The 26,525-nt window shown below is 39.0% G+C and overlaps 1 protein-coding gene across 1 annotated transcript in view; it reads left to right on the plus strand.

The window, feature by feature from the left end:
- ADAM22 (ADAM metallopeptidase domain 22) overlaps positions 1–26,525 on the plus strand; it is a 70,047-nt gene that overhangs the window by 33,091 nt on the left and 10,431 nt on the right. The window contains exons 13-25 of the mRNA XM_050970572.1: positions 2,754–2,825; positions 3,283–3,375; positions 5,805–5,885; positions 6,108–6,158; positions 6,428–6,491; positions 7,022–7,127; positions 8,595–8,711; positions 10,091–10,259; positions 11,321–11,429; positions 12,290–12,380; positions 19,554–19,654; positions 20,220–20,286; positions 25,242–25,328. Coding sequence (XP_050826529.1) covers positions 2,754–2,825; positions 3,283–3,375; positions 5,805–5,885; positions 6,108–6,158; positions 6,428–6,491; positions 7,022–7,127; positions 8,595–8,711; positions 10,091–10,259; positions 11,321–11,429; positions 12,290–12,380; positions 19,554–19,654; positions 20,220–20,286; positions 25,242–25,328 — 1,208 coding nt within the window. The remainder of the gene's footprint in view (positions 1–2,753; positions 2,826–3,282; positions 3,376–5,804; positions 5,886–6,107; positions 6,159–6,427; positions 6,492–7,021; positions 7,128–8,594; positions 8,712–10,090; positions 10,260–11,320; positions 11,430–12,289; positions 12,381–19,553; positions 19,655–20,219; positions 20,287–25,241; positions 25,329–26,525) is intronic.

The raw sequence follows: 26,525 nt of genomic DNA on the forward strand, positions 1-26,525 counted from the left end.
AGCATTACGTTAATGTTTAATATTATTTCTATTATATTGCTAATTTTGATGAAACCAAGAAAAATGAAAATTATAATGTTGGAAAAAAACCCTGTAGTTTTGATAGTGCTGGTTTTCTCTAAGTTCTAATTGTTCTGGTAACATGGGTGTAAGTAGATTATTTTAGTTCACAGTAGTTTAAAAATTACTTTTAAATAAATTTCTAATAAAGTGGTTTCATGTCCAGTAGAGTATCCAAAGCTTCTGATCGAGAATTATCCCCCACAAAATTTGTTCTAAAAATTATGAAGACAGTACAATTTTGTATTTACAACAGGTCTGCAATGCAGGATTTGCAGCAGTGTTCCAGTATATTCCTGCTCCATTTACTGAAACATACTAAAATGTAAAGCAAGCAGGATGATGATTTTGACTCTTTTCTATATATAATTAATGTTAACCTGTATTTATTGGCTGTTTTTCAACAAGCAAAGGAAAAGACATTAAGGCAGAAAGACAGTCCAATGTGGAAAAAAGACTTATCTGGTAACTGAAGTGGTCACAGATGTAGAAGAGAAGGTCAATTCAGGAGTGAGGCATGTTCCTTCTGGTGAGCATGAGAAAAAGTTCATCTTCTGAGAACCACAGAATTTCAATAAAATTTAAAGAAGGAAAGAGAAAACATCAAATCTGGATAAGCTGAGCCTGCTTATCTCTTAAAGGTCTCTTTTGATGAAAGAGTATATTATTAGAAGTGGAGAGAAAGCACTGTCATTCTTTAATAAGATGTAAAATTTCTTGTTTAAAATGTACCTGAGTTTCAGAAGTTTGCTTTTTTCCATCCCATTAAAGGTGGAGAAGTACTGGTGGATGGATTTCCTTGCTGAGTGTATTGTTTACATAGTGCAATGTGTCTTACTTGGTTTTATTTTAGTGATTGTGTTCATTTACACATCTGTCAGTTGGAGAAAAACCCCCAATTACTCTCCTTTCCATTTAGTTTGGCAGCACTTTAGGGTTTTGTTTTTTTTTTTTTTTTGGATGGCATGAAGAAATGTGAGTTAGATGTGGAAGCCAGGGTGATTTAGTCTCTTTTATGCATTGTGGTTTGGGTTGGTTTAAAGGTTTTGTCAATGGGTATCTGTCTAATTAACAATGCTGTCAAAGATGTGTTTCCTAGCAAGGGTGGTTAGACACAAACATGTTTTTGTTTTTCAAGCATTATGAGATAAAGGAAAGCTGATGTGACAAGGTGCAGTGTTTGGCAGTGTTCCACTCTTAGATCAGCTATAATCCCAAAAATTACATCAATGGCTGCTGGAGCAGATTGAACATATGCTCTTTTCAAATGAATGGATGAATGATATGACTTTGGGGAAAGGTTATTCCATTTGCTTTTAATGTTTGGGTTTTTTCCTTCAGTTTCATTTTTAGCTGTCCCTGTGTACTGCAGGAAATTGGCCCAATATATCAAGGCAGAATTCTCTGTTACTGCCGTCTCTTTGAGACTCTTTGTCTCTGTTGTGCAGCACACCGGGAGATATTGAAGAAGTTAAGCTGCCTGGAAAAATACATAGGAAAAAAGCAGTTTTAACAACTCTTTAATAATTCTTAAAGCTTGCATACATTTTATATTACCTTCTATGTATGCATTGCATGCTGCAGCCAAATTTCCATTTCAATAGGGGATGTAATAACAACCCATCAGCCTGTGCCAGGCTGTGGTTTGTGGCACAGTGAAGTACGTGGGGCGATGCTCCATCCTGTGGGCTCCTAACAGCAAGGCAGCAGCCAGTGAGAAATGCTCTGCACCATGTGTGATGTGCTTGTGCAGATGGCTCAGGAGCAGAGTGATTTTTGGAATGGTCCTAGTTTAATTGGAGAACTCAAAGGCTGAGCTGCAAGATTTTAGTCTGATGACACACTTAAATGCCTTCTCATTTACGTAATAAAAGCTACTATTATGTTTTCTTTTGTCCAAAGGGGAAAAAAAAAATTCTTTTAGAAGAACTACCTTTAAAAGTTTCAGAAGACAGAAAAAATTAAACTGGAAAGAACAGAATGTCAGTGTCCCTCAGAAGAGGTTATGGCATACAAATACAAAGATTTTGATCTTTTAAGTTACAGTCCAGTGGGAAGGCTGAAAGGAAAGGGAGGAAGCCTCATCAGGACTACTTCCTGTGCACATCTGCTTGTGTGTAATACATACTTACAGAAAACTGGGAAAAGCTCCCAACTGTGGTAGAGGAAAATGGAAAGAAAAATCCAACTGCAACAAAAACTGACAAAGAAGCTGAGTATCTCTCCTTCCCAAGCATTTTTGAGCCACATAAAAGGACTACTTTTTATGGCTACTTCTGAACTTACAGTGCAGGTTTTAACCTTTCAGCCCTTGTCACTTGAACTCCAGAACAGCAGCAATTGCAACTGTTATGAAGATAATGAAATTGTCATATCCTTAACTTTTTCCCCCTTTATTGTCATACCTTTTGTTTTTCATTGTAACTTCCTTTCAAACTGAATTTACTGTAACACTGACACCTATGCACAGAAGATATCATGGGACTTGGCAGCATTGCTGTATTAATTTTCAGGAGTGTTCATTCTCTGTATGCTTCACTTGTGTTGTGTCACTCTGTGCCTCCCTGAGTTGTGGGAACTATTTTCAGTTAATCCATTTGGAGTGCTACCTTAAATACCATATTGCACAGAGCAAATATGACAATGATTCCCTTACAAGAGACATACCCTTTGATTTCTGAATTTGCATGCAGCTATTGGATCCTCCAGAATGTGGCAATGGCTTTGTGGAAGATGGAGAGGAATGTGACTGTGGGACAATAGCGGTAAGTGCAATGTACTTTAAATTAGCAACTAGATTTGTCCGAGAGTTGGTACTGCACATTGCTGCTGTTAATGATAAGTGGAGGAAGACAAGCAGGGTGAAGGTCATGTGCCCAAGGATTCATAGTATTAGCTGCCTGTGCAGAATCAGATCTTCAAAGACATGACAGAAAGCATTTTCCTAGATGGAAACACTCCTCAGTGCTAAGATGTTAGTATTTAATGACAATATGAAGTTAGAAAAAACATTTTATATCTTTTTATACCCTGTGATATTTTATATCACAGGAAGCAGTAGTTTCTGGCTCCATAAGTACATGCCTTTTTCTGCCACTAGGTACCTAAAAGAATGAAAAAAAATCCATTCAGGTAGCATGGCAAGATGAGAAGTATTAAGAGCTTGGGGTTCATGTTCTTTTCCCATATATTCTGTTCTGTGTGTGTCTGTGTGCTCCTCAGGAGTGTGCCAGTGAAGGAGGAGAGTGCTGCAATACCTGCACCCTGACCGCGGGCTCCCAGTGCAGCAACGGGCTCTGCTGTCGGAAGTGCCGGGTAAGGGCTGTGACCTTCACTGTAGCAGCCTGGTGGGAATGCATCCAGGCGGTTGCAGGCACTTAGCACATGTATTTTCCCTTGCAGACATTGTGATTATTCTTCTGAAAGCTTACCTTTTAAAAATGGCTGAAATCTGATTTTTCTGAGGCTGTACTCTGTCTTTTAGGCTTGGCTTTTTGGGGCAGGGGCTGTCATCAAATGCAGAGGTAAATTGAATCCTTCCAGTTTCAGACAAGTTTGAATCAGGTTGAAGTTCTATGAGATCTCATTAGGCATCCTTGCTTGAAGGATAAATTAACCATAAAGTTTTCACTAGATGTCCTTTTTTTTTCACTGTGAGGATGGTGAGGCACTGGAACAAGTTGCCTAGAGAAGCTGTGGATTCCCCATCCCTAGAAGTGATCAAGGCTGGGTTGGATGGGTCTTTGAGCAAGTGGAAGGTGTTCTTGCCCATGGCAGTGGTGCTAGAGCTAGATGATCTTTAAGGTCCCTCACAACCTCAACCATTCTGTCATTCTGTGAACATGCACATCCTTATCCAGGTGCCACTCCCAGTGCCATATGTGTTGCCCTGGGTTTGCCCATGAGACTGAATGGGAAAATCATACCACAGAGTGACTGAGGGAAGGATAGAGTAAAGATCACCAAAGCACATCCAGCAGAATTACTCAGAAGGATTAGTCTAAAAGACACCTGACTTCAGTTTCAGTTTGGTCTGCCTGTGACTCCTTATGTTTGGACTGACTAAAATCCCATTGAGTAAAGGGAATCAAGCCCTATGTAAACTGTAAGTTCTTCTTTATACATCAGTAAATAGTAAAAGGAGGTTTAACCAGATTGTGGCTGTAAGGGAGCCCTGTTAAATATGACTTCAAATAGTTGTTTGTACTCATTTAGCAATAAAGATAATTAGTATTAATGTAGTTAAAACTGTGGTGTACTATGTGTGATATTTTTGTCTTTGTCTCTGCACATTTGAGGGTTTCATTCCCTTAGGAGGATCATTAATAATAACTGTGGCTCACATTCTTGACTTTGTGCTCATCCCAATGTTAAAAAAAGAAAAAGTACAGATTATGCTGGAACAGATCACATTTCCCTAAGCACATTCCCTTTTTAAATGTAATAATAATTTTTAAAAATCAGCAGATTGCCAGTGTGGGCGAATTTTGCTCAAGAATCCAAGTCACATAGGCACCATATTAAAGACTATCAGAACAAAACAACGCTTTTGTATACCTACCTTATTTTTTTGCAAATGAGAGAAGGGTTTATCTCCTTTCAGAGTGGCAAGGGTGAGTGAATGAACAGAAAAGCAGAATATTAGTACTGTGTTTATCAGGGCAACTAAAAAGACTATATAGTAGCTCCGAAACTTGGGATACCTTCCTCTTTAATATCCTGCCTAAAAACAGGAGTGAAGGAGGAGTTGCAAGCAATACATGGTGATTATACATCCCAGAATCCTGTAGTGTCTCTGACAACATTTGTGTTGTTCACACCAGCTTGGAGCTAGCAGATGTCCCCTGAAAAATGTATGTGCATTCCCAAAGAAAATAAAATCATCACAGGCCTGCAAAATGAACTGGCAATCAAAGTCTTAGGAAAACCTAAAGGAAAAATAAGGAGTCTGTAATATGTCCATACCAGAAATACTAACAGTTGCCTAAATTAGACATCTTCCTTCTTTTCTAGGTCTTGAGACTTAGCATATAATTCTTTAGCCAAAATGTTTGTATTAGGTCACTGGTACACTTTTCATTGTTAAATATCCAGTCCCTTAGAAAAGGGTGTCAAACTGTACAGAATTCAGTACATTTATTAATAGTTCCTCTTCTGCAACAACAATGGGGGATTAAAATAACCAAAGTGTTTATACGTAGAGCTCTGCGGTGTTCTTCATCCCTAGAGAGAAGATCAGGATGACTTCTTCTGTTCTGTAAAGAAGAGTAAAATAGTTACAAAAAGGCACAGTTACCTGGTAGGATAATTGTCATAGTTTATGGCAAATTTTGGAGAGAACCTCTGAAGGTGTTCCTCTAGAAAGCAGATTCAATTGGCCCCTCCCCCAACCAGTTTGGGAAAAATACTCCCTTGGAGAAAACTGGGAAAATGAGTAATGCTGCCAGCCACTACAGTATTGGTGTGGACACCCCCAGGGGTCCTCTGTCCCAGGAGAGATTTCTCCTGCTCAGCCCCACAATCTGTGCCCTTGGGAGGGGGTACCTCAGAGAGTAGCACCACTTGCACCAATAAATGGCTTGAGTCGTGCAGCATACACACCAGAGAAAGGAGAGTCTTCCCACTTCAGTCAGCACGTGGCTATTTCCCATTTTTTATTTTAGATAAAACTGTAAGGAAGCATTGCATTTAAGGCAAGATATGGAGAAACCAAGACACTAATTTTCTGTGCTTTCTTTTCCCAGTTTGAACCTAAAGGAGTTTTGTGTCGAGAAGCAGTGAATGATTGTGATATTGCAGAGAACTGCACAGGAAATTCCAGCCAGGTGATTTTTGTGCCCTCTATTCATGAAACAAAAAGGCCCACCTGTAATCTCAAAATCACTATGAATGTTTTGTATAGAATGGTGTATAAAAATTGTGTTTAATCTGTTGATGCTGAAAAAACCAGAATGATACTGAAATGATTTTTCATATTACTTTTGTTGTATACTTTGCTTTCATGCTTGTCTGATCTATGATCTATTACTTATTTTCTCTTTCTATAGTGTTCTCCTAATATCCATAAAATGGATGGATATTCATGCGATAACAGACAGGTAATTAGGACTTCAGTTTGCTTTACATTCTTTCTGTCATAGATTGCTTTTTATGGATTTTGTTTTAGGATCTTTGGAAGTCACCTGGGGCAGTTCTGCTAACATTAATGACTTTTGGATACTAGTCATATTTTTAATGAAAAGAAGATAGAATCACATATTCCTTGCCTCGATATAAAACATGTGACTAATCTTTGTGTTAGAGAAATACATATTTTGGAAAATCAAGTAATTTGAAATATTTTCTGGGTTTTTTTCTTTCTTTCTAGGGTATTTGCTTTGGAGGAAGATGTAAAACCAGGGACCGGCAATGTAAATATATATGGGGTGAAAGTAAGTGAATGTTTCTGTTTCTAAGTTGGTTGTAATACATGTGACTTGAAAGCTATCTTAGATAAGAAAAATTATGGAAGACACATACTGAGAACCATTGAAAACATCTAGAACAGTATGTCTCTCCCATTCTTTCTCCCATCCTTTTGTCTTTCCATCCATTTCCAGCTCTCTCTCTAACCAACCAGTGTTGGTTAACTTACTGGTGTTTGTTCTGAAATCTGAAACTTTAGTTCTAGTTAATAACCATCTAGGAAGCCTGTACTCATGTTCATTAGTTTATTTCAGTGGGGATATTTTGACCAATAAACTCTCATCAATCTGAACAAATTTTAACAAAAGTCCTGTGGTAGCATAATAAAGCTTTTAACCGAGAAGGGCACTGTGCAGAGTTTCATGGGCCGCCTGCAGATCATGGTGTGCCAGTTCACAAACTGGGAAGCTCTGCTAGCTTTGGTTGTGTATTCCCATTTCTCTTTACATGGCTTTTCAAAGTCATCATCTTAGAAGAGATTTGTTTCTGTTTTTAGAAGTGACGGCTGCTGACAGGTACTGCTATGAGAAGCTGAATATTGAGGGGACTGAGAAAGGAAACTGTGGAAGAGACAAGGACTCTTGGATACAGTGCAATAAACAGTAAGTTGATCCATTTAAAAAGTTACTAGAATGAGGTTCTTACCCCTGATCCAGTTCTTTCGCTGGCATGAAGAGACTCAAAAAGCCTCGCTATGGATCAGATTTCTGGCATTCTTCTGCAGACCTTTGTGCAAGAAGTCCTGCAGGGAGTAGGGTGTCAAGAAATGATGATCCCTGACGAGAGAGCCCCATCTGAGCTTGGGAGAGCTTGGACCAAAAGTGGTCCTCATACTCAGTGAGGGTTAGCACTGCAGAGGAGAGCAGCTTTTGGTTTCACATTTTGGTGTGATGTTCACTTTTTATGCTCTGCCATTGCATTGCTATATTTTATTCACTTTTCATGGTATTGTAACTTTCCAAGTATACTCCTGCAAGTCACTGCCTAAGCATTATTTCACATTCTGCATATATGCAGTTGATTATTTCTGCCAATTTCTGAACCTTTCACCTGTCCTTATCAAACTGGTTTTTCAAATTTCTCCATTCTGTCCATGACATTTGATTTCTAGTTCTGCCTACAGGTGAACTAATGTTCTTTCCCACTTTTTATACTCAGATTTAGTGACCTTACTTCTGTTCCATTACAAATTCATAAGTAAAAAATATTCAGTAATATGGGAGATGTCAGACCCTTCTATTCTGTCAGTGCAAAAGTCTCCACACATGAGTAGTGAAGTCACTTCAGAAGTTGATTTAAACTTGGTGTCTATAGTTCCCTTACATATGTGTCCTATGAGAGTGTATTTAGAAGCAGTATCTACTGCTGTTCCTCTATGGACCAGTTACTTTATCTTAATAGGTCATTAAATCAATTGGTGTGGTTTGTTCTTCACAGCTCCTTGCTTGTTATTACTCAGGGGATTTTTGATAATGTGGTATAAAAACAGAGTTTTCCAAATCTAACTTCCAAGGGAATAATTTTCTTGGGAAACAGCATCATTTATGGGAGTTATTGTCAGTGGGAGAAAAGCAAGGCATAATGTCGCCTCGTTCACAGGGGTCCCAGGATGAGTGAAGAGACGAGAAAGTTGACTCCATGTATCAGAAGGCTTGATTTATTATTATATGATAGATAATACATAAAAACTATACTAAAAGAATAGAGGAAAGGATTTCACTAGAAGGCTAAGCTAAGAATAGAAAAGGAATGAATAACAAAGGTCTTCCCTCAGACCGAGACCGGCCGGACAGGTGATCTGTGATTGGCCCGTAATTGGAAACAGCCTGATGAGGCCAATCACAGATTCCCCCTGTTTCATTCCACAGCAGCAGATAAGAATTGTTTACAGTTTGTTCCTGAGGCCTCTCAGTTTCTCAGGAGGGGAAAAATCCTAAGGAAAGGATTTTTCATAAAACATGTCGGTGACAGCATAACACATAGGTTACCAAGCAAGTGGTCATATTTTTGATTGTCCATTTTCACTGAATTTTATTTTTTATGAGTATCTGTTTCTTCTTTCAATGAAGGGATGTGCTTTGTGGATACCTTCTGTGCTCCAATATATCCAGTGTGCCCAGACTTGGAGAACTTGATGGAGAAATCACAACATCAATCTTGCACTATGGAAAAGTCTACAATTGCAGGTAATTGGAAATCCTGAAAACAGAACAAACAATATCCTTCTTGCACAGAAAAGCAGCTTTCTCATTCCTAAATGGAGAAAAACTGTTTCCATTAATTTTTCTTTTCCTATTAACATATAACCATTGTTTCAGTTCAACCTTTGTTCAGCTTCAGAAAATTGACTGCCTGTGGGGAAGTTCTGCAGTTCCCTGAGTAGTTAATATTGCATGTAGAGACATAATGCTCTTCTCAGGCCCTGTGATTTTACATTCTTTAATATTTGCCAAGTACTTCGTGTACCCAGGATACTTACACATATGCCTGCACTGCCGAAGTTAACTGGTAGCCTAATTCATTGCTATATTGTAGCTGAGTTCTAATTATAGATGTGGTATGTTTTGATAGTTTCACACTACTGTAAGACGAAATGACGTCCTAAACAAGTAAACTGAGTTTTGTCTAACTCAAGCTGTTTCACAGTAAAAATGGTCCTTGTGTTCCTGTTTTCATTTGTTTGATGTAGATACACTGTTTAGGCTTGTTCCCTGTTAGGCCCAGTGAGGTCACTGAGCCAATACTTACTCTTACCTGGTCCGGGCATTGTGCAGCACAGAAACACAGGCAGCAGTGTGGGCGAGACTGGGGGTTGCTGGCCGGGACGGACGGAGACGAGAGATCTCTGAAGCCAGGTCGTGGAACTTGCGGTTTATTGCAAAGGGCGTGGGTACAGGGCCCTGCTGGGAGCTGCCAGCTGCAGCTCGGAGCAGGCCCGAGAGAAGAGAGAGGATGAGAGGGTAACAACGTAAAAGGCAAGAGCTAAGAGCATAGAAAAGTAAGAGCAAGAGCAAGAGGCAAGAGGGCAAGAGAGCAAGAGCAAGAGAGCAAGAGAGCAAGAGCAAGAGAGCAAGAGAGCGAAGTTCCCGTTACAATACAATAAATCATCTTCTGTGTTGAATATTCTGATTCTCGCTAACCAATCTAGTAGAGCATACAAATCCTATTGCATTTACATACAGCCTATAAGAATCACTACATTACCATATTGTGCTACATTTTAAACCCTAAATCTACTCTTCAGACCCCTTCTGCCAAGCTGGCAGGGTCTGCTCGGACCCTTGGACCTGCCTGCTTGCAGAGGGTATTGTTTCATCAAGAGGGGATTACCTTCAGCCGGCCACACCATTGTTTTCCCGTTGTTCAGTAACTAAGGGATGTCAAAGCTTGCTTTCATTTCAATCTCGCTTATAGTTTCTATATTCTCAAAATCTTTTGCCAGGCAATCATATTTGTAAGGCTTTCCTGTTTCATCTTCCCCAACACAGCAGCCCTGGGCCCAGTTTCTCAAGCAGTCCCATTTAACCACAGCACAAGTCTCCAAGGTCCTCTTGATGTCTTGCAGTGGTGGCCACGTGAAGCTCGATGAGGACACGGACCTGGGCTACGTGGAGAACGGGACGCCGTGTGGGCCGGACATGGTGTGCCTGGACCATCGCTGCCTCCCCGCCGAGGCCTTCAACTTCAGCACCTGCCCGGGCACTACCGACAGCCAGATTTGTTCAGGACACGGGGTATGCTCTTGCACTCTTCAGCGCTTCTTGTTGGTTTTTCTGAGTACCTGGCCTTGTGTATTCTACTAGCTGGACCTTCCAGGAAGCCAGCAGTGTGACTCTAGAAGTCATAAAACTGGAGAAGGTTTGAAAAGGAAAAGGGAAGGAGGCACATAAGTAAATATAACTCATTCCACTCCAGGCATCTTAAAAAATGAGTCATAGTTAATATGTATTAGTTTTACAGAGTTTTATCAATCAATGTTTTTGCTCCCTTTTACTAACTTGATTGATATTTCCTCAGGCAATGTGCTGGAGAATAAATACAAAGGTTTTATGAACTGAAAAACTTGGGTCTCTGTTTTTCCAAAGACCTGTTCTTTTTAATTCCCTCTTTATTACATAAACAGCCAATAAGATTCATAAAGTTGTTGATGCTGCTGGATTTTGTGGGCTGAGAGTTCCTTTACTCTGGAAAGGAGGGCAGAGAGCTGGCCCTTGGCTGTTTCTCCGCTGGGTGTGCAGTCCGTGGCTTTGCCGTGGCCCTGGCCAGCCCCCTTGTCCCTTGCACAGTTTGACACAAATCAAACTGTGCAAGGGACAGTTTGATTTGTGTCAAATCAAACTGTCCCTTGAGATCAAATTCCTTGATCTCAGCTCAGTCGCAGGTCCAGGGCCCTGCGACTGAGCTGAGATCAAGGAATTTGTTCTCTCACAATGTCTTTTGTCTTGTACACTCTATTTAAACTTCCTTGTTTATCTGAAATCACGCACTTCATCATATTTTGGAAAAAAAGTAGTTAAGGTCAGTCTCCCAAAACAATTATAAATGCTTCTATTAAATGTAGATTATGTTAAAGTTTGTACTGAATAAACATTACATCTTTTTATATAAGATATAATAGCACATTTAATGCATTTATACCTAACATAAATTAAAAATTGCTATATATTAAAAATTATTTTGCAAAATTTTATGAGCAGTAAAATCATGGCTTTATCACTGTACCTACACTTGAGATATTAATTATGGGAATGGATGAATAATCTGATTTTTTTCTGAGCTACACTTTTGACTGCAGGTTTGTAGCAATGAAATAAAATGCGTCTGCGACCGTTTCTGGGGAGGAGATGACTGCAGTTCTCATATCAAAGATGATCTATTTTTTGATAAGGATGCCATCAATAAAGGTACGTTGTTATAATTTTTACCAGCAACTGAGAGTTCTTGGATTTGAAGAAAGTTAATCAAGGAAAACTCGGTCTCCTACTCTTTCAGTTAGTACACAGCATGCTGCTGCTGCAGGAGCCTCGTTCCCCTCTCTTCTCCCACAGCAAAAGCACTGTAAAATGTAAAAGAAGTCTGTAAATGAAGCCTCAGCCAGTGCAGCTTTGGGAACTGGTATCAATGGGTCCAGTTCCACCATGCTTGTCCCAGTCATCTGAGAGGCCTTATTAGGTGTATTGATAGATCAGGACAAGCAAAAGGTTACTGGGACAGTCCAAATCTATATGGAAAGGTAATGCCTGACTTACATTTTTGGAGTGGAAGTTTTTATTCTGCTTTAGTCTTGCATACGAAAAAATGATATATTGTGGAAAAATGAGCTTATAAATGCTGATCATTAGAAATCCTTGTGGTGGGACATCTTCCAGAATTCTTCATTTGATTAATTTATTTAGCTGTGGAAGGGATCTGAGCAAAACCAAACAAGTAGTCACTTTTATTCCATGGTAAGCATGTATTTGTTAGGGCAGGTTGTAAGGATGTAATCTACAGCAGTTTAATATTGATAATACTGTTTTGGCATACCTGGCACAGGTTTCCTGTGTAACAAGCATTCAGTTAATGGAAACAGACACAGAAGTCAAAGCTTGATTTACAAGTGTTTTTTTATGTCCATGCTATGCTTCAGGAGTGTATTGCGGGTTACCATTAATCAGCCTAGTGAAAGTTGTTCAAGCTGGTTTTTGAAAGATGGTGCATTTATTGGTTTTGTGTATTTTTCTCCTAAAACCATCTATATTTTTCATCTTTCTTGTGTTTCCAGGTGTGGTTAGCACAAATATAATAATAGGGGCTATTGCTGGCACCATTTTAGTGTTGGCTCTCGTTTTAGGAATAACTGGTTGGGGTTACAAGTAAGTACATTTTATTCTTCTTTATAGAGTTTCAAAATATGTGTATTTCATAGCTGATTATGTTATGAGAAGACCAATTCAAAAAATCTAAAATATCCAAATTCAACAATATTTATACAGTAACATTTTTATTGTATTGCCATTTTTCAAGCAATTATTACATTTGTATGTGGTTTTAGAGAGCTAAATTTGGAATTTATTTTTCATTTAGTAATTTTTTTCTTTTTTTAGATGATCAAATTATGATTTTACTGTACGTGACAAAGAAAATACAAGAATATGATCTGATTAAATGATAAATTTTTCCTCATGATGAAGTAAATATAGCAAGATTAGCTCTCAGTCAGTCAGCAAAGCATTTAACCATAGGCTTCATTAAATAGATAATTATATTTAGTGGGCTTAACCTGAAATTAATTCAAGCACATTTTTTGATAGGAAAGATCTGCGATTTGCAAATAAGGTTCAAGTTCTCTCCTGGTGTAGAGATGTCAGCGCTCACTGAGAGGCAAAATGGATTATATTAGCCTGATTGGTCTTTTTCAGTTTTAATTCTTTTGTGAATTTCATATAAAACCAGAGGGATTTATGTTTTTTGCTTGCAGTAAAAAAGGATTCAAGGTACTGACTTTATCATCTGTGTTTGGATGAGACTGACTCTTGAAGTCATTTGTCCCTAGGTCCTTGTTATGCTTGGAGGGCAGGGCAGGCTCAGCTGCAGGCAGTGCTGTGGCTGGGGCACAGACCCAGTGGTTTGGCATAACAACGTGGCACAGCCTCTGCTGGTTTGCCAGACTGAGGTAGGCTGAGGGCAGCACAGAAATAAGCAAGGAAAGAAGCATTTAGAACAAAAACCATGAAGATAAGGATAGTAGAAAAGTAGGTTATAGTGTCTTGGTATATCACCCTCAGCTTCTGGCAGTATCTGAAAATCGGGACTTTTATTTAGAATAAAACTGTAAAAGTTAAGGGCTTGTTTTGAGATCATGTCTAGCCAGTGGGATTAGTTTTTGGAGGTTCAGGACGAGAGTGCACCTCTCACTAGCAGCTTCACAGTGAACAAGCTTAAACCCAGCATGAACTACACCTTACACTCAGAGCTGACAAGCCATCAACATGAATATATTTTCTTTTTATTCTGATGTATTATATTTGTAAATATGCTTATTTCAGAAGTGATTAGTCAAAATATTTTGAGCAAAAATTTCATTCTGTATACAATGTTTTTCTTTTTACATTTTTTTGGTCTTACTGACTATGTGTACCTGCATACTAAAAACTCCTTCTTCCTTTCTCTTCTGTTTATATGGAAAGAAACTACAGAAGACAGAGGTATGTGATAAAAGTAGTGGAATGTATCTTAGAAGTCTCTGAAAATAGCTTTTCTTCTCTTTCACACATTTACATGCTACAAAGAAAATATTGAGATGGGTTATCATAGTTTAAATAATATATGAAATCAGAATTCTGTAATGCATTGCTTGAAATCCTGATTTCACTGGACTCAGTAGCAAAACCAATGTTTTTTATACTTCTGCAATAGACTGTTTTATTTAGGAAAACAGGAGAATATTTCCAATAAGAGACACTGAAAATCAGCTATTAGAGATGAAAGTGTTCTTGGGAGGCTAAAAACTGAATAATTAATATTAACATGATGTTCAGGAGCCTTTTGAGACAAATTAATTCCTGGAGCTTCTTTGCAGTTAAAAATACAATGCAATTAAATAGCTATGTGGACAAAGAGCCCATTCTTTCCTGTCACCCTGTTCAATTGATTCATAGCTAAAGCACAGTACTGGCTTCAAGACAGGGCTGAGCTTTCAGCATTCCAAGCTTGTGGCCAAAAATAAACTGTTTTCCTAGTGACTTGTGTTTGGCTCCTGGAAGACCACCTCCCTTTGATCAGGCATCTGCCTGGCAGATGGGTCTTGTGGGAAGGAGTTGGCTCCTTCCTCTCCCAGTCCCCAACAGATAAGAGAATTTCTCAAATTCCCCTGTTTTCTGCCTGTGTCGTTGCCTTCTGGTCCAAGCTGCTGCTTTGTTTGTTGCTGCTACCCGTTTGCTTGTTCTCCATTTCCCTTTGTGTAGCTCTTTCTCTGCCAGGCTCAAAATATTTGTAAAAAGTGGACAAGCACTGTCTAGTGCTGGTTGTGTTCTCCAGGGTCAGATAGGCCACAGGTACAGTAACAAGTACAAGACAAAACCTATGCAGAGGCTGGGGGGTAGGGAATGTCACCCAGCTCAAGGAAGGCGGAATTTAAGGGTTTGGTGCTGCTTAGTGGAAGCTGATGTATCTATAAATGGAGATTAACATGGCCATCAAGTCATTCTACTATGGATGTTTCAGTATTGGCTGAGGACAGGGCAGAAAAAACCTTGAAAAAGAGACAGAGTCCACCCCGTGTATGTTTGCATTGGAATATTAGAGAATATAACTTCTTCAGATATCTCCATCTCCAGAAATTACTTTATGGCCCAAGAACTGTGAGTGTGCAGCCAGTCTGCAGCAGTGTGTGAGAGCACAGGCAGAGGTGGAAGCAGCATAAACTGAGGCTTCTGGAGGTAATGGAGGACTCCATCATTTTAAAGATGAGGAAGATAGTAACTAAATCTCCTTCATGCATAAAATGGAGCTCTGTAGGCTGACTTCTAAATAAAATATTTTTGGATAAGTACAAGGAGTGCTCCATAAATGAAAAAAAAACCATACCCACCAGATTGTCCAGACAGTCTATTAAAAAAAAAGAAAAAATAAAAAATAGTTACTCCTTAAATAACAATGAAAACAAGCCATCATAATATTTTTGAACATGACATAAGGATTATACTTGGTACTAATAAGCAAGTGAAACAAATAAACTGAAAGTGGTAAGTAGAGCCAATTAGCAAGGATTCTGCCAGCTGGAATATGTGGCTTTAAAGGGCACAGCTACATGAGAGAAGTTATATCTGATGGGGTAGCAAGAGAGCAGTTTGCTAGATGAACCCTGGGGAGACAGCTGCCCACACTGAGCCAACTCTGAACACACCCATGTGCCAGCTGAGGCATGGGACAAGAACTGAAACTCCAGAAGCCTTAGAAGATGGAGAGTGGAAGTACTGCATTGCACAAATGATTTATGTGCCAAATAGTTGTATTCTTTACATACTTCAGAAGCATTAGACATCCAGATATGGAATGGAGAGGTCCCAGTTTAGGTCTGTCGTTGGACATAATCTGAATATGAATCAACCTGTGCATCTTGATAGGAGCAGACTGTAGCAAAAATGTCTTGAAAGTGTGAGGCTGAATAAATACTGATGCTGATATTATGAAACAGTCAACTGTCAAACTAACTACTTGTACCTGGGAGGATTTTCAAACCTGGTGGAACTATAACTGGAATATTTGCATGGCAGGTATTCTCTGCTGGCGATGAATTCACCATCTGCAAAAAATTTGCATAACTTGATTAGAACTTTCCAATACATCTATTGTTTTATCTTTTTTTTTTTTTTAACCATAACTGAGCTTCTAGTTCTGGAAAAGGATAAACTGTTAAATTACTGTCGTGTGTTTTGGCAGATTGAGTCTACTACTGTGGTGATCAGGAGTAGCTGAGAATCTCTGACACTGGTGTTAGTTCCCTTACAGAGGAATTCAGTTAAAAAACTGGAGGTTTTTATCCTCCTGAGATTTAAACAACTCAACAGGTTGCTACTCTTGAATTCTATCATGATCACAAAAGTTAAATGCATCTACCTCAGAAGGAAAAAACCATTCACTATTCGTGAGCTCCTCTTTGATGCAGGCCTGTATTCAGCTTAGGCTCAGTACTGGTGCTTTTTCCAACCAGCAGGGTGAGCTATTTGAAATGTCTTGACTGGTTATCCAGTGTCTCAAGAATCACTAACTGTTCACTTTGAAAATTGTGATCAGAGTTAACATTTTTCCTTGTTTTCTCTTTCCAAAACCACATAATCCACTCTTCTGCACATAACAGAAGCGTGTGGGACTTTTCTCTCAGATGGTTGAATTATTTATTAATAGCTTTATTGTATGTGGTTAACAGGTTTTCTCAAGGATTGCTATCCTTGCCTCTTTCTTTTAAACTAATGTTCATGCATGTCTGTGTGCATTCTAGTTCCTGTCATGTTTTCTGACTCTACAATGTTTATTACACTTCAGACAAATACCCCAGGGAGATTATGTAAAAAAGCCGGGAGAGGCCGACTCTTTTTATAGCGACATGCCTCCTGGAGTCAGCACAAACTCTGCATCTAGTTCTAAGAAGAGGTCTGCTTTTCTGTCGCATTTTCAGATTTCTACCTGTTCCATCACCCATTATTCCATTAGTCAGAACATTTCATTGTTTTGCAGCAGGTTTGACTCTTTCTTCTTTCTTTGTGGAATGTTTGAAATAGCATCCTTTTTGCTTTGATTACTGATTTTTCTCCTGCGTCCTAGTTGATAATGAGTATGATTAGGCCAGAATAAAAAAAAATTGTAAACCAATTTTTGTTTAATAAAATTTTTATAATATCCAAGCTTGAGAATTGATTTCAAGTAGACTGTAATAATAATTGGTGGCTGAAAAAAGATTAAATAAAACACCAACAACTTTTTTAATCAGTGTCATGTAATCAAAGAAAAGGAACATTGTCTTTCTTCAATAATAGTTATAAACATAAAATATAAATGTTATTTTTATATCTTTATTTGTCAGTGTCATTAATCCAGTGTGTTGACTTAGACTTCTGCTGTCTCATATTAAAGATGATAGTGATTGCATTTATTCACTTACTAGAGTAGTATAGTAAATGGTCACCAGGTGTTAGAAAATAATTCTACAAAGACTTTCTGCATTTTTTTGCTTGCTGTCATTAGATTAGAGAGAATTAGATTTTGCCCTTGATCAGATTTCACTACTTCCTTTATTGTTCCAGTTGCCTAAAAAATTCAGCATTTTAAAAGGGAAGATTCATTTAAAAGCATTGAAAGACATTTGTCATTGCTAAGATCATGATGCTCACTGTTCCTCTGAAGTGAAAGATTCTTTATATGAAAGTCTCTAGCTGTGCCACTGTAAAAGAATTTATGAGAAGCTCTGTGTCCTAGAGGAATTGACAGTCATGAACTGCTTCACAGGAAAACTGCAATTTTCAATTCCTGTCCCACTAAGCAGCCTACAACTGTGCAGTTGATGAAGCCATTTTCTTTGCTATTATTTCAATTAAAGTAAAGAGAAATGTATGGAAGGGACACGTATGTAAAGATATTTGCTATTTTGGTATAGCAGCTTGATCTTATATACAACCTCATTCAGTTTGTTCTAATGATTATGTTATTGGGGAAACTCCAGTAGTGATTACTTAATTATCTCTAAGTTTTAAATTCAGCTTTTTAGATGTGTGGGTTGTTTTGTTTTTTTGTTTTTTTGGGTTTTTTTTTCAGGAAGCAAACAGTAATCTTAAATAATGCACTGTTTGTGTTAGAGAATCTTTTCTAATTTGGTTAAAATTTTGAAACAAAGTCTTGGGAAAGCAAGTTTTCTTAGCTTTGTCTATCAGGTTTAAATAGAGTTTAAAAAAAGTTGTTTTAAAACACTGTAATTTAATGTGTTTCTTCTTTCATGCAGTATCTGTGTTTCTTTTCATACTTCATTTATTTCATGTGTCTCTCTTTATTATTTGTTCCAAAAAGCTAATGGTTTCTAAGGTCTGTCTGTACTAGAGAGTTTTGTTGTTCCCACCACCAATTCAGGTATGTTGTACCACCGTCAAGTCTGGAAAAGTAAGTCTGACAAATATTCCATTAACATTGTGAAACAGCTGACATAGTCCTTCCATTTGAATTCCCAGAGTGCTACCTCCTACCTTCCAAGCTGGTTTTGATCTGCTCTGTGTGCTGGTATGGATGGCATCTCTTGGGAGATGTTAGAGTGGCTGGGCCATCAGCTGCCTGGGCTTCTCCATGCTGGAAAACACTATGGAATATTAGCTGGTATTCAGGGGATGTTCAAGGATTAAGACATAGCTTTATGATAACGGTTGCTGTTATGAAATAGCAAACACCAAAACCATTATATAGCAAGACATTCCTGAACCTGAAAGTGACCTTGAGGAGGAGGAGGAGGAAGTGTTTGAAAATCTGTCAGTGGATCTGTCGTTTCTCAGACCTTTCATGATGTGATCAAGTTTGAATTAATGAAACCCTGGGCTCACTTCAGTGTGGCTGTGATTAGCCTGAGCTTCTGAAAATTGAAGAGCATCTCTCAGATGCTCCCAAGGAAATCAGAGACTGAAAAATGCAAGTATCCAGACTTAAAAACTACAAAAATAATTCCTTTAAGCAAGACTTTGTAATATGAAAGCTATCTACTGTGGATTTTTCAACTTCCTCTTCTCTTTTGTAAATAGTTGTAGATCTCATGGCAAACAGCTGAGCAGCAGCTCTAGTTCAACAGGAGGCAGCCTGTTGCAAAACCCCACCTGTTGGACATCACCACATACATCTCTGGCTCTTAAAAGGAATGCAAGAGGAAAGAAAAAACAGTTTGCACCAAATACCTAGATAAAAAGACAATTTTTGGCTTGGAGTTTAGCATTAGAATTATAAACTGCAGCAATTGGCTGATAAAATATAAACGTTCAAAATTAGCAAAAATGAGGCAAAGGCACTACCAGCTCCCATCTCTGGGTGGGAGAATGTTCATCACAAACTCCTGAGCCCCTGAGACTGGTAGCAGTGGGCTGAGGGAAGCTGTCCTGGCTTTCCTGCAGCAGCATAAGGAGGGAGTGGGTAGCCTGCAGGCGGGATGTGCTTGACTGTGAGATGAAAAAGCCTTTAAATGAGCACAGTAGTAAGGGCATCTTCCATCTAGGAACTGAGGCAGAGCTGCAAATCCAAAGGAAATCTGGTGTGCGCCAGTGTTTGTGCATTCCACAGCAGACGAGTGAGAAAGCAGTGCTGATGCCTGGCTCTTGAATGTGGGCACATGGAACCACTGCAGGGACAGCTGCAAGGTGTAACTGCAGAGTTTAACCAGAAACCCTGGATGCTCTGCTAGTGCAGACAGACCTTAGGCTGTGTTTTGTCACTGGCCTCAGGAATGTGACCAAACCACTGAGCTAACATTGATGTGAGCCAATACCCTTAACAATAACCACATCTAAGCCCTCCTATTCCAGGTCAAATGGATTATCTCATTCCTGGAGTGAAAGGATCCCAGACACAAAACATATTTCAGACATTTGTGAAAATGGGAGGCCTAGGAGTAATTCTTGGCAAGGTAAGTATGAACCACTGTGCTGGCCACAGTGGAAACCAGCCTCTGGACCTCTGCTGCTCTGCTGAAAGTTTAGCTGATCTTAGGATAGCAGCATGACTCCTTAAAATTGTGCTAATTGTTATTATTTTGGGATTAGGATTTAGCATCCCCCACAAGTGCCTTTTTTGCACAGTGCTTTGTCACAAAGAAATTATATTTAATTTCTCCCTCCAGTGTGAGCTTACATGAAAAAGAGAAATCTATTCACTATTGCCAGCTTCTTGATTTTATCAGGCAGTGTTAAGCATTTTTCTTGAAGTGTAGGGATTTTGTCAAATAACAGCTGAAATAAAGGAATTCTTTGCTCTGTGCAGTTGCAGCAAAAAGTAGAGAAAAGTAACCTAAGTGTCTGAGGTAAATCAAGCAGAAGAGACCTGTGAGATTTAAATGGTTAAAGTTAAAGGTTAATGGCTTAAAGTTAAAGGTAGCAGCTCTTTTGCTATGGATGGAAAAAGAACATACAGTTTGGCATGGGGCAGGTGAGTTTCAAGTTGTTTTACTGTCTTTGTCCTTTGATTTCTTTCAGGTAATATAGGAGGAAACAGAAAGAAAGTCAGAGGCAAAAGATTTAGGCCACGGTCTAATTCAACTGAGTAAGTCTGAAATTAAAAAAGCAAAGCCAAAAAGTAGAGTTTTCATATTTGTGTTTTGTAGATGGAAATTAAGAGTACTGAAAAGTAGACAGCTGCATTTTTGCTCTGTGGCCCATTCTGATTGCTGACTGATAATCTGGTAAATGGTTTGGCTAATGTATTTCAACCTCTTTTTATGTATTCTTTAAAAATTAACTATTAATTTTCTTTTTTTATGTAGGCTTCCTCACAGTCGTTCCCATAGCAATTCCCAATGATGGCAGCCTGCACCATCACTGCAGGCTTTTATCTACAGTAAACTGCCATTGCTGAGTGTATCCTGGTTCAATACTGAGTTTCTGATAACCTGACTGTTTCCTACCCTTGTCTTCACCTTGGCTTGGGCCATTGCAGAGTCAGAGATTTGTATCTCTGCATACTTTCCTAGGAGAGGTTTCTGTCTGCTTTGAGAGTACCTTGAAGTTTGCCATTGTAAGCCTGAAACAGCCAGTCTTGAGTGAACCCTGTGATAAATGGGTAATTCAAGTCTCTACCAAGTGACTGATCCCTAGACTTTTCCTCTACATCTGAGAGTTGCTGGCTTACTGATTTATTGGTTACATTTCCTAAAGAGCCCATGTGTGCAATGCTCCCCACACAGGAAGAGCCTTCCTTTGTATTTAAGTCTGTTGGTTCAGGCCCCTCTGGTGAATGAGTGGTGAATGGCTGGAAACCTCTGGGCTTGTCAAAAGCACTGGCCTGCTCTTACAGCACTTACACCCAACATGAATAGCCCTTTCTTTGACCATGGTGGTAGTGACAGTGTCCTTCCCCATATCGTGACTACTAACTTTGCACCTTGATGGGCAAATGGGCTTGATAGCAACCCTGCTAGAAGCTGATAATGCTAACTGCTCTCTGGGCCCCATTTTGTTTAGTTTGGGGATTTTGAGTTTGTTCTGAAATTTTTCTTTTACCTACAGTGCACTGTCTTGAGGTGAGTAGGCTCAGAAAGGGTTCCTATAGAAAACCCTATGTTATAAATTACAAAAATGATACTTCGATGCACATTGCAATTATAACATTGCATGGTCAAAATGGCATCATGGAAACAGAAATTTTAGCCCTTGGAGGAGTTTATCTCAAGAGTCTCTGTGCTCTTTGTGCTGATAAACTCTGAAATGTTATTTTGCTCGTTTTCTTTTCTCCTTGCATGAGATAGTTTAATAAAATCAAAATTAGTCTGGCCAAACTGCCAAAAATACAAATAGGATTTGCTCTGAGAACTTTGGAGCATTAAATAAGCAGGCAAACAGAGATATTGTGAGTTGGAAATATTTTTCCCTGTATATTTGTTTCTCTTTTAAAGGTGCCCCTGAATCTCCACCTAATTCTCTGCTTTCCTTCTTGCTGCTTGTTATGGTGGTGTCTCAACCCAGCAGCAGCCCTGGTGCTACAGGGAGGAGACTTGTACTTCCCAAGGGCCATGCAGCAACCTTTTGGGGATGAAGCAGTGTGTGTCTTCCTGGGAGAGGCCTGCCAGGCAGGAAAATACCCTTTCTCCTGGTCGGGTCTGTCCTGGACTGCACAGGCCTGAATGGCTTGTCTGAGTCTCCTTGGCAGTCCTGTCACCAGCTGGAGAGAGAGCTCCCACTGAATGATCCCCATGCTCTGTCAGTTCAGTGGAATGGAGAGAACTCCCAGGGCTATTAGAGGGCAATTATCTCTCTGATTAGAGGGACAGCTTGTTTTGCAAGGAGAGAAAATGGACTGAGAATGATCTAAGTAACCAGCATTCAGTCATTTAGGAAAAAAAAAACCACAAAAAACACCAGCTGCTTTGAGGATGCTGCAGAATACATAGAGGCTTTTCCCGGACCAATTTAACTTTCTACCTTGTCTGGGAAATCCAGAATAGTATTGAAATCAGTTCTGAAGCAGTATTTAGAAAGTCAGCTGGTGTGGCCTTTAGGAGTCCAATAAAGCATACTTGTTGATATGGAAGAAAAAGGATAACAGTGTTGGTCTCCTGTAATTAGCAGACTGTAGTTAACTGTTATAAAATTGGGTTTATTAATGGCATACCTTGTGCAGAATTCAATTTTTTTTAAGCAGGAGCACACTGGTGTGATTGCCTACAAAGATACTTGTATGCATGGTCTGCAGTAACTGCACACATTATGCACAGGTGGTTTTTTGTATACAGCCAAGAATCAAATAGAATTGTGCCATTAATCATTTAAACAAAATTTCTTAAGGACTGGGCAAGGTTTGAAGTCTGCAGCCCTCACAAGCTGACAGGGAGTTGCAAACGCTTTGGGTAGCTCCTGAAAAATGTTCTGCTCACACCTTTGCGTGACCCTTGGCATACATGAACAAGGCTTATGCTAAGCATAGAGCACTGAGGAGACTGCTAAAGATATTGTGAGATATTTTTAATTGGTTTTGGATGTTTGATAACAAAATAATTATTCTTTACTACAGGCAGACCCTTCATTATATGTGGAAGGAATGCCAACAGGCCAAACGCTTTTTCAGAAACATGGCTGATGAAATGACCTGAAAAATCCTTTTCTATTTAAGTCAATTAGAATTATCCAGGAATTATGAGAGTTTTCTGAATAAGTTGACAGTTTAATTGGGACCTTGTGTTAAAACAGGTCCCAGAACAGGTAGCAATTCAGACCTTTGTTAATTTGCACTGCTTTTCCTATAAGCATTTGTCTTCCTCATTGTTATAACTGATACGAACGTCTTTGGTTTAGACTTTCTATTATATATTGTCTTTTTGCAGCCGGGTAACCCATGCATCTGAGCCTGGGCTTTCTCTCGCCCACCAAATCCCTGCCCAAGGCATAAGCCCAGGGGGTTCCGACCACCCCCAAACAGGGAGTCGGGATCACAGGTCAGTCTCACCTGCCCCTGCATTCTGGGCTGCCATTTTGTCCCGTGAAAAGTCCCTTCCCCAGTATCCGATAGTTTCACTGTGGCCAAACACCGTGACTGCTTGGAGGTGCTCCTGCTGATGCAGCGCTAGCTACCCTTCCTCCTCGCCAGCCGGAGGAGTACGAGTACTCTTGAGCCCAGGTCTTTTGCCTTGTTGCATGTTGCGCTACGAGCCGAATTGAGCTGTCGGTCTAGCTCTAGGCTTATGCGTAAGGACACCTTGTTTCAAAGCAGAATTTCTCACTCAAAGGAAATGTGGATTCTGGCCATTACTAATGGACATGTGGCCAGAAAGATCAGCCTGAGGGTATCATTTAGTGGTCTGCAGTAACTTGAGTTAAACCGTTTTTTAACGGATGGATTGAGGTGGTGAATGATGGTCTGTAATACACCCAGACCCAGGAAACCCTGCAACATGGTTGTGCAACAATTGCATGCTTTGATAGCACCTTACACTGTTTTCTAATACAGGAAGCCAGATTGGGAGTGTTTCATGGTTACCAAAAGACCCTTTCAACTGAGAAAGCGCAAGTTTAAAGTATTGCAGCAAGTACAAGAAAATGTACAATTAAAGCTAAAGCAGAAGTTTATCAGTTCCTGGTGACGCTGGCATCAGCCTGTTGCTTCACTTGTGGTTCACCTGGTTTGCTGCGCTACCGCTTTTGATATTTTCTTTCTCTAAGACCCCAAGCTGGAAAGCATAAAGCACTCCCGATTCCTGATAGATAAGCGAGCTGAGGAAGCTACTTAGAAGCACTTGTGGCTGAGGGCGAGTACTTTCTGAGAGCTGTGGCTGTGCTTGCGCGGGGCGGGGAGGAGATGTTCCAGAGCAAAAAAGGAGCAAAAGAAGTTGAAAAAGTGCTGCTGCTTTTGTTGTCATCGTTGTTTGAAATATGGAGGGGGTTGAATGACATGATTTGGCCCAACTTTTATTCATCTGAGCAATAACTTGCAAGGCCTGTTCCCATGTGTGAGGTCATTGGAGTCCCTCCCATAAATAAGGATGGCAAGAACAGGACCAGAAGTATCAAAAATAACTTAAAAAGGAATTTTCTTTCCCATTTTCCATGGTTAAAATTTGTTCCGTATTTCATTGTGCTAGTTTCTATTGTATAAAGATGGTGATCACAAATAATCATTTGATTGTTGCCATTCATATATAACAAAAAGAAACTTCAAATTGGTCCAGGCAGACCAGTTCCTATTTTCTGCATCTCCCTCTTTTGTTGACATGACAGAGGGGAGGAATTTGCTTATCTTGTTATTGGGAAAAATTTGTTACAAAAAGTTTTCTCCTTCCTTGGTAATTTGTTGTCAGATAATTAAATATCATCTTTATTTAATCATTTTTCATGTAACCGATATGAGTATACAACTCGGACTTTTTTTCCTAAAAAATGTGGTTTTGGTGTCAATATTGCTTCTGTAAAATGTGAGATAACTCTGCAGCCTACCTCCATTAAAGCCAAACTAAATGAACATTGAAAAATCAGAGGGTTGTTTGCCTGTAACTGTAAAAATTGTCACTATAGTGGCAAAAAATTCAAACTTTTTAACATGATGAGGCTGAAATTCATTCCTGTAAAAAGGGTCAAGCCAAAGATTCTGTGGTCTTTTAGCCATTATCTTGCAATTTTTCTGGATGGGTGCAAAAGTGTGTCTTTGGCAAGCAAATGTCATGACTGAAGCAAAAATGCCCCTTCATCCTTGTTTTGAGATCACAAGGGAGTTCAAACCATGAGCTTAATGCTGGCCCTCTGCATAGGAGTGAATTTTACCCTTAACATTAAATGAATGATGTATCCCAAAGAGTTTCCAGATTAATCAAACGTATGAGTCTTGTTGTAGGTCAGATTTTCTCATGCAGTTGTACACATTGCCTAGTCCTCACCCAAATCCATACTGATTTATTTGCCATATTCACTTGCATTTCGGGGATGAAAACATCCTTGCTAAGCTTGTGCTGTGTGTTCTCAGATTTTCTATTCTTGTTCTTCTGCTTTCTCTGTTCCTTCCATTGCTTTCTGCAGGTATTTAAACCCATGGTTCAAAAGAGAATATAATGTAGCTAAGTGGGTAGAAGATGTGAATAAAAACACAGAAGGACCATACTTTAGGTATTTTGTAAATTAATTCTATAATTCTCATTTTTTAGAGCTGTTCCAGCATATACAAATATCTTGGGACTCCTACCTTGTATAAATCAATACAAGTTACTTAGGTGCAAAGGGCCCCTCTTCTTTTGCTGCATTTTGATGTCTGTTTTTGGCTTCATGTGCAATTTACAATTCTTTTTCTGAATGTTTTAATGAAGCCATTGAAAAGGGTGTGTGTAGTGCATGCTTTCCCACCATCATCTATAGCTTGTAGTAGCTTTCTCATCATTTTATGCCAAATAGTGTTTTATGGGCATGAGACATATTTATCACTAATAAAATACTATTAACTTAAATAGAATGTTAATTTACTGAAGCAAGTGGTTTCATAACACATTGACTCTACCTACTGTCTTATATAGTGCATACTAAAATTTAAATTAAAAAAACCTAAAAAGTAGTGGTATTTTACCCTCAGCCTGCAATGAAATAATTTATATATTGTAATTGGAAAACTAAATTTATGAGAATATACTCTGTGCTCTAATTGTCAAACTGCTAATTAATCTGTTACAAGTGAGGTAGGGTTCAACCAAAAATATAACTTGTTTTTGAAAGGGAAGAGGGTGCATTATCTGGTACATTCCAAGTTACAGAGAAAAAGCATGCATGAGGCTGGGCCCCTGTTGGACATGAATTAAGAGACTGAATGTTGCAGTATATTCCCAAAAGACACAGTCCCACAGCTGAGAGAGTTCTCTGCATCAGCTGAAAGAATGAGCCAGGATAGGAGAGAATGGAAGACAATTTATGACAAATAACATAAAGCAAGAACAAAATCCATAAAGCTGTAAGCTGACATATAAAAAGTGAAGATAGTTACAGAAAGACAAATAAAAAGAATAATAAGCAAAATCTTCAGCCCAAACAGTGAAGCATGGTAAGAACAAGTAAATAGAATCTTAATAATTTTGCTACACAAGTAGACCTAATGATAGTGCAACAGGACAGAAACATTTGCTAAATGTGCACAGTGTGCATTTGGAAAAAAATATGATGGGAATTGTATCACAGGGTGCTAATGAAACACTTTTATTCCAATAGGAACACTGTCAGACATTAAATGGCAGGGTAGGAATTTAGTCATTTTTAGAACTAAAAATGTTCTGAAGTCTTAAAACACCATAAAATTGTTACTTTTTAAAACCATTTCTGTTT

Source organism: Serinus canaria, chromosome 2 (assembly GCF_022539315.1).
Source record: "Serinus canaria isolate serCan28SL12 chromosome 2, serCan2020, whole genome shotgun sequence".
NCBI classification, from domain to species: domain Eukaryota; kingdom Metazoa; phylum Chordata; class Aves; order Passeriformes; family Fringillidae; genus Serinus; species Serinus canaria.